Source organism: Wolffia australiana, chromosome 14 (genome assembly GCF_029677425.1).
Source record: "Wolffia australiana isolate 7733 chromosome 14, ASM2967742v1".
In the NCBI taxonomy this organism is placed as follows: Eukaryota; Viridiplantae; Streptophyta; class Magnoliopsida; order Alismatales; family Araceae; genus Wolffia; species Wolffia australiana.
In genome coordinates, this window is record NC_135848.1 from 13,736,828 (window position 1) to 13,744,857 (window position 8,030).

At 40.9% G+C, this 8,030-nt stretch overlaps 1 protein-coding gene across 2 annotated transcripts; it reads left to right on the plus strand.

The window, feature by feature from the left end:
- Positions 1-2,775: 2,775 nt before the first annotated feature.
- On the plus strand, positions 2,776-4,953 carry LOC144711994 (uncharacterized). 2 transcript variants are annotated; one of them, XM_078586170.1, is made up of 2 exons: positions 2,776-3,345; positions 4,679-4,953. In XM_078586170.1, the coding sequence occupies exons 1-2, from the start codon at positions 2,810-2,812 to the stop codon at positions 4,725-4,727; spliced, it is 585 nt and encodes a 194-aa protein (XP_078442296.1). In that variant the 5' UTR covers positions 2,776-2,809; the 3' UTR covers positions 4,728-4,953. The 2 variants fall into 2 exon arrangements, with proteins under 2 accessions (XP_078442296.1, XP_078442297.1); XM_078586171.1 differs by having other exon boundaries at positions 2,777-3,345; positions 4,685-4,953.
- Positions 4,954-8,030: the final 3,077 nt, after the last annotated feature.

Genomic DNA, 8,030 nt, shown 5'->3' on the forward strand with positions numbered 1-8,030 from the left:
ATGAAACATACTTTATGGTGGATGCTTGAAAGATGAGAAGGGAATATTTATCTTGATGAAGACATCAAAACATTCCTCTTTTTATTTTCTTTTAGGTTATTCATGAAAAAAAAATTCTACTTGTGAAGAAATCAGTGAAGGAATATTAATCTAGATTAGGTATAATTTGCCATAAAATATTACTTGATGATTTAGAATTTTATGCGCTTCAAATATCATCCAATTTTTTATATGAACCATCCATGCATTCCAAAAATGAAATGGAGATTCACACAAAATGAAAAAAGGTAACTGACATTAATTGTAGATCAATCAAATTTAAGTGTCATATTATATTATATTATTCTATGAGTTTGCTAGAATTTCATTCATTGATAATATTCCTTTTATATACCTTATGAAAGAAATATTTTTTTGTGGAATATAATTCGATTTTTAGTGTATTCCCGTATAATATTTTATCATTAAGATACAATCATTCAGATATGTTTAGAACATGATGGTTAAGATATTAATTTCATTCTTTTTTCTAACAATAGTTTCCCTTCAGAAATATTATTTTTATTCTGTAAAATATTCAGTAATAATATAAACATATGAGTCATTGGCCATGAATGCACCACTAGGCACTTAAATACTGTAATTTTTAATCATAATTATCATTAAGATCTATGCCAAAATTGTGATGCACTTTTAAAGCGTCCTTTAATGGAATAAATAATAACATCTTTATGAAGATAATTGGCTTTTGCCTCAGCGTTCAATGTTTTAAATCTGAGAGTTTGGACCCAAAATATAATGTTGATGGATTTTTACCAATATTCATTATGTTAACTAACTGTATTTATAAAATTTTATAAAATATATTTTTAACTTATTTTGCCATAGTCGTTCATATTATCATTTGAGAATAGTTATTCTTACATTATGTCATTTAGGTTTTGAAAGATTCAATGTAATAGTGAACACATGAAATAATTGGAATCAATCCTAAGAACAACAATACTGTAAACAAGCATTGGACTGTTGCTGTCTTGGGAAACAAGGCATTCCATGATTGACTAAAAAATCATATACATCATCATTTCAAAGGATCATGTCGGACTACCTTGGTGGGTTGTCTCTTCCAGTGTTAGTTTTTTCCTTGAGATAGACCTTGAAACTCACATATATTCTTTAATTTTTAATTTCAAAATTTATCTTGAATTTAGTACTGTTTCCATTTTCACAATGTCAATTGTTATTTCAATTTTTTGGGCTAACATATAAGGAGATTTGAAACAGTTAACTGTTGTCAACTCAAAACTTAATTCACAATTTGTTGGGTTTGATGATTTAACTCAATCTGGACTAAGGTAGAATTCAGACATTTGAAAATCTCATTAGGGCATAGAAAAAAACTAACATTTCAGTCAAAAAGTTTTTTCAAATTGTTTTGTTAGAGATTTACATCCACGCTTACTTTCAGTCAAAGAGGGTAAATATGCCAATAAAGATGAAGTCAGCGGTGGGGTAGTTGGATGGGGGAGGCCCATGTTCAGAAGGGCAGCGTTAATGCCTGCCATGAGACTGACGATCAGCTGCCACTCAAACAGTGGATTGGATGCCGCGAGAAAAGAGAGAGGGGGAAAAGAGAGAGCAAACAGAGTGAGAGGCGAAAAACGAAGAGGGGGAATGATCGCTTATTCAACCAACCCCATTAGGATGCTGATGAGAGAGAGAGAGAGAGAGAGAGAGAGAGAGAGAGAGAGAGAGAGAGAGAGAGAGAGAGAGAGAGAGAGAGAGAGAGAGAGAGAGAGAGAGAGAGAGAGAGAGAGAGAGAGAGAGAGAGAGAGAGAGAGAGAGAGAGAGAGAGAGAGAGAGAAAGGGAGGGATAGAAAGAGAGTGAGAGAGTGAGAGAGAAAGAGAGAAAGAGAGAGCAAAAGAGAGTGAGAGAGAAAGAGAGAAAGAGAGAGCAAAAGAGAGTGAGAGAGAAAGAGAGGGAGAGAGGGAGAGAGAGAAAGAGAGAGAAAGAGAGCAAAAAGAGTGAGAGAGTGCCAGCGAAAGAGAGTGAGAGAGAGCGAAAGAGAAAGAGAGAGCCAAAGAGAGTGAGAAAGAGAGAGCGAAAGAGAGAGAGAGAGCGAGAGAGAGTGAGAAAGAGAGAGCGAAAGAGAGAGAGAGAGCGAAAGAGCGTGAGAAAGAGAGAGCGAAAGAGAGAGAGAGAGAAAGCGAAAGAGAGTGAGAGAGAGTGGCAAAGAGAGAGAGAGAGTGAGGGACAAAGAGATGGAGAGAGAGAAAGAGAGTGAAAGAGCGAAAGAGAGAGAGAGAGAGTGAGAGAGAAATAGCAAAAGAGATTGATAGAGAAAGAGAGAAAAAGACAGAGAGAATGAAAGGGTGAGATAAGCAGACGTACCGAGAAGCGAGAGGAAGAGCAGGAATGGTCGCTTATTCAACCAACCCCCACTAGCCCAAAATTCAATGCCAATACTTACCACGAATTAACATCTCTCACGCATAAATATACCCCATTTATTGGTGTTGGCGCATTTATAGGCATTTTCCTAAACTTAAATATTTCCTTTAACGTCTACAGAACGTGGAATTCCACAAATCATTTACAAGCTTTAAAACTCAGAATTTACGAATATACCCCTGAGGTCAGTGTCGGCGTGACGGCGCTTACTTTCCCACCGTGCGCGGGGAAACACGGTCTGAGCCATCCACGTGGCGGTATCAATGATTTTGATAAAGATACTCGGATCGTAAATCATTTAAATTCCGACGAAAAAGCTAAGAAACTAGGATCTGAGCCGTCCACTGGCGATGATGAATGAAGACAAAGAAAGATAAAGATATTCAGTCTAAGGCGGAGTCGGGGGAGATGACGAGCGAGGAAGGCGGCGGCGGGCGGCGGCGGAAGGGGGCGGCGGCGGGGAAGGACGGGCACAGCAAGGTGGACGGGCGGGGGCGGCGGATTCGAATGCCGATCATCTGCGCGGCGAGAGTGTTCCAGTTGACGCGCGAGCTCGGCCACAAGTCCGACGGGCAGACCATCGAGTGGCTGCTGCGCCACGCCGAGCCGGCGATCCGCGCCGCGACCGGCTCGGGCTCGGGCTCGGCGTCGCCGGGGCTCGTGCTGGGGAAGCGGCAGAGGGCGGAGGAGGGGGAGGGGGGGAAGAGGGGGGCGGAGATGATGTGGAGTTTTGGGGGGGCGGGGGAGATGATGATGGTGCACCACCCATTGGCTCTGCCCGGGAGGTTCGCCCTCGCGCAGCCGCTCGTCGACGGGGGCGGGCATCTCCCCGTCGCGCAGCGGCATCTCAACTTGCTCGCTTCTTTCCAGGCTGCCCCCGTCGCCGGCCCAAGGTTGGATGATGCACGCCGTTGACCTCTCTCTCTCTCTGTATTTTTCTCTGTCTTTCTGTGTGTCTGTCTGTCTGTCTCTCTCGCTATATTTGCTTCTCTCTCAGCTCGTTTCTCTGTCCGTCTGTCTCTCTGTCTCTACCTCTCTTTTCTCGTCTCTCTGTCTCTCTCTCATTGCTCGTCTCTCTGGCTCTCTGTCTCTATATCTCTCTTTGCTCGTCTCTCTGTTTTTTTTTTCTTCTCTGTCTCTCCCTCTCTTTGCGCGTCTCTCTCTGTGTCTCTTTCCTCGTCTCTCTCTCTCTTAGCTCTTCTCTCTGTCTCTGTTTCCTCGTCTCTCTCTCTCTCTCTCTCTTAGCTCTTCTCTCTGTCTCTGTTTCCTCGTCTCTCTCTCTCTCTCTCTCTTAGCTCTTCTCTCTGTCTCTGTTTCCTCGTCTCTCTCTCTCTCTTAGCTCTTCTCTCTGTCTCTGTTGTTCGTCTCTCTCTCTCTCTCTGCTCGTCTCTCTGTCTCTCTCTCTCTCTCTATGCTGGTCTTTCTGTCTCTCTCTCTCTTTGCTCGTCTCTTTTTCTCTCTCTCTTTGCTCGTCTCTCTCTCTCTGCCTCTTTGCTCGGCTCTCTCTTTCTATCTCTCTCTTTCTCTCTTTGCTCGTCTCTCTGTCTCTCTCTCTTTGCTGGTCTTTCTGTCTCTCTCTCTCTTTGCTCGTCTCTTTGTCTCTCTCTCTTTGCTCGTCTCTCTCTCTGTGCCTCTTTGCTCGGCTCTTTCTCTCTCTATATCTCTCTTTCTCTCTTTGCTCGTCTCTTTTTCTCTCTCTCTTTGCTCGTCTCTCTCTCTGTGCCTCTTTGCTCGGCTCTTTCTCTCTCTATCTCTCTCTTTCTCTCTTTGCTCGTCTCTCTGTCTCTCTCTCTCTCTGCTCATTCTTATCTGTCTCCTCCTCCTCTCTCTCTCTCTCTCTCTGCTCATTCTTATCTGTCTCCTCCTCCTCTCTCTCTCTCTCTGCTCATTCTTATCTGTCTCCTCCTCCTCCTCTCTCTCTCTCTCTGCTCATTCTTATCTGTCTCCTCCTCCTCCTCTCTCTCTCTCTCTGCTCATTCTTATCTGTCTCCTCCTCCTCCTCTCTCTCTCTCTCTCTCTCCGCTCATTCTTCTGTCTCCCTCATCCTCTATCTCTCCCTCTAACTATCTCTATCTCGATCGATCTATTATCTATTTCTTTACGGAGGATTATCTCCTCTTGTCTTCTCTCTTTTTGGCTTTTCATTCTGGGTTTCTGCGGCGGTTTCTTAGTTGTAGTGGGGGTGGATTCTATTCTCGATCTTGAGTTCGGTTAATCTGGTAAAAGTGGCAGGCGTGGGGGATGCTTAGAGGAAGACGAATTCAGAGGAGGATAGGCGCCACGAGAGGAGAGGGAGTGAGCTTTGAGGTGGCTGGGGTTCTTCCCCGGTTACTGTAGGAGTTGGTGTCAGGGAAGGCTCTACATGTTTGGGGGTTACTGGGTTCTGATCTGTAAGTCTTATTAGGTATGGAAGGTGGTCAAAGTTTTGGAGGAACTGTTTGAGAGTTCTTAAGTCTGTAATTCTCCTAAGATATGCAAAGTTAGGTCATTTGATTGAGTTATTAAGGTTTGACGTGTGTAGTCTCAGACTCCCGTTTGATAACTGGTAGTAAAATTATTGGGTCTCACTTCCCACATAGTTTGAAGGTTTATATGAGTTAATTGGGGGTGCAAACATAGACTTGTGAGTCAGTCCATAGACGGGGATAGCCATCAGAAAAAGAGGTGAAGAAGGTTGGAAAGAATAAAAATGAGGTTCTACGGCCCTACCAGATCCATTCATGGATCTCTTAGGTTGTGGCATTCTTTGAAATGAACTGGATGATATAGGTCCTCTTGATTAGGAGGAGAGGTTTACTGCGATAGAGCCTGACCCATAGGAGCTCTAAACTCCTTAATTGGATAAAACTATGGTTCAAACTATGGTACAAGGTTTGCTTCAACTTCAAACTTTAAGGTATGCTTTTCTTGATCTACACCAAGCACACACACAGGTTATCTCTTTGTATTAAGAGAATATGAAGAAGAGAAACTATCTGATTAGCTCCGCCCAAACATCAGATAAATTGGATTTTCCCTCTCTAATTTGAAATGAATTACCCATCTGTGAGAATAAAATTTGATAATCGTAAAAGAAAAACATATAATATTAAACCTAATGTTTACGATTTTTTACACAAGCAAGACAAAATTATTAAAAATATGGAATAAATTTTCTAATTTAGAACATCCAATGGGTTAGAGCATTCATGTGGTTCCTAAACATTTGTGATTCAATAGGATAAACAACTGAAAAATAGATACCCATCATAATCCATATTAGATGATACACATAGAATGATAACACACATATGTCATATGCACTTACGTTCCATTTATACTAGTGCTATCATTTATAACCAGAAATAAGTATGACTTTCTCCCTAAGGCACTAGGAATTTCTAGATAACCATAATTTAATGTTTTATTTTATTAAGAGAAATTTTAGAAATAAAAGGCTAGCTAGATTGACAAAATGGGCTGACATGTTGGCTTGGTCGGTCACATGTTGAAAATTTTGCTAGACTCCACTGATGAAAATAGATGTGACCGACAAACCAATCACACATCCCACATCTATTTTAATTATTTATTGATGCAATATATTCATATAATGCACACATGATATTTATAATGAAGTCCATGGATACATTCATCTGAATAAGCCAATTATAATGATATCGCAGTACGGAGATAAGTAGTCTTTAAACATGTGTTCTAAATATTCATATTCAAAGGATACTTGAGAAGGCCATAAAAATATCATGATAATATGTTATTATCTAGTGTTACTCATATAATTAAAATGGCTATTCTCATAGCCATTGGTATGGAAACACTAAGGAAAAGTAATAGGTGCTCTCCAAGTGAAACTCCAGGTGCTTAGGAGCAGAAGCGAGTTTACGAGCAAGAGCAGAAGACAAGCAAAATGCGCGGGTATACGAGTGGGCGCATTAGCAAAAGTGATTTTATGAGAGGGCGGAGGGGGGGGGGGTGACGGGCCCTTGGACATAGTCCTTGAAGGCAGTGGCCGCTTAGTCCATGGTCCACTGGATGGTCGGTGCAAGGCCAGAAATTGGATCGCATTAATTCCGCTCCTTCCTGTCCTTCACTACAGGGCCTGTCCCTCGGTGTGGTCAGTTAGGTCATTGAATTAATCAAGATGAATCTTTGAGTGGTATTATACCAAACTATCCATCAGGTTTATTCAAGTCATTGATGTGTAGGTAGTCCTAAGAAGTGAGATTTGAGTTATTATTCATGGAATTCCAAACTGTCCTAGCTGTAGTGCAACAAGAATTTCACAAAGATGATTGAGCAATCAAAACAGCATTATCAAACCTCAATATGAGAGGATACATCTCAAAGAAGAAAATGAGACGAAGTACTTGGCAAAGTAATCAATAATATAAGGCCATCAAGCCAATCATACATGTTTTGTTTGAGTTCATAGAAAGAAATGCTTATTCATTATTATTCCCATATGATATTTATCATTAAGTTCATGAGTACTGATGGAAATATATGTGGCTGACAAGCCAATCACACATTCCATATCTTGTTCCATGTTCAATAATAGAACATATTAATTATAGTGCACGTGTGATGCGTAAAATGAAGTCCATGAATACATGATCAGACTTAATGAATTAAGTATGTGTTCTAAATATTTCTATTCAAAGGATACTCGAGAAGGACATCAAAATATCCAGACAGAATAGCACTATCTAGCCTCACTCTTATGATGAGTATGGCTGGTCCCGTAGCTATTAGAGTGGAGACACTAAGGATAGATAGTGGGTGCTCTTTAGTGGTAAGAGTTCACTGAATTGATCAGTACCAATCCCTGAATGGTACTATACCAAATTGTCAATCAGGTTGATTCTCATCATGATTTTGTAAGTGGTCCTTAGACTTGAGACACCAAAGACGTCTTGTGGATGGAGAATTTTACTTTGTCTATGACCTATGTGCCCCTAATCATTGGACTCTAAATAGTCTTCATTCGGGTGCATCAAGAAGTTCAAGAAGACGATTGAGTGGTCAAGATAAGATTATCCACAGTCGGTATAAGAGGTGATAATTTAAGGAAGATAATGCGATGATGTCCTCGGCCAAGGCAGTGAAATATCAGAGAAGAGTTCTCCGATAATATCTGAACGCATCAAAACTAACTTGGATGACCGATTAGGGTTTGATCGCTTACCATACCCTAAGTCATCCTAGGAGTGTCAAGTGGATGAGGGACTATATGTACACGGGTTACAGTGTACATATAGAACGAGGTGATGAACATGATCCATGAGTGAATTGATACACACTCCTTTGTATTTTCTAGAGAACGAGGTGTAGCGTGGCACCCCACGTGTTGGAGACTCAACCTATTGATTGGGTTAAATTGATCCGATTTTAAGTAATATTTATGATGATATAGTTAATTAATTTGGAAGGCTAATAAAGGTTATTTGGTTGCTTGAATCGTTCACTAAACTGATACATGGGCCTAGAGGGTCACACACATGGTCTTTGGACATTGGAAGATATAATTTATACCAAGTTAGTATAAATAGGGGAAGGCCTTGAACAAAATTCGCCCATG

What these genes read in the sequence shown, in the direction of transcription:
- LOC144711994 (XM_078586170.1), top strand. Translation starts at nt 2,810, where the DNA reads ATGAAGACAAAGAAAGATAAAGATATTCAGTCTAAGGCGGAGTCGGGG. An exon ending in GCCCCCGTCGCCGGCCCAAG is followed by an intron (nt 3,346 to 4,678) that starts GTTGGATGATGC and finishes ATCTGGTAAAAG; the next exon opens with TGGCAGGCGTGGGGGATGCT.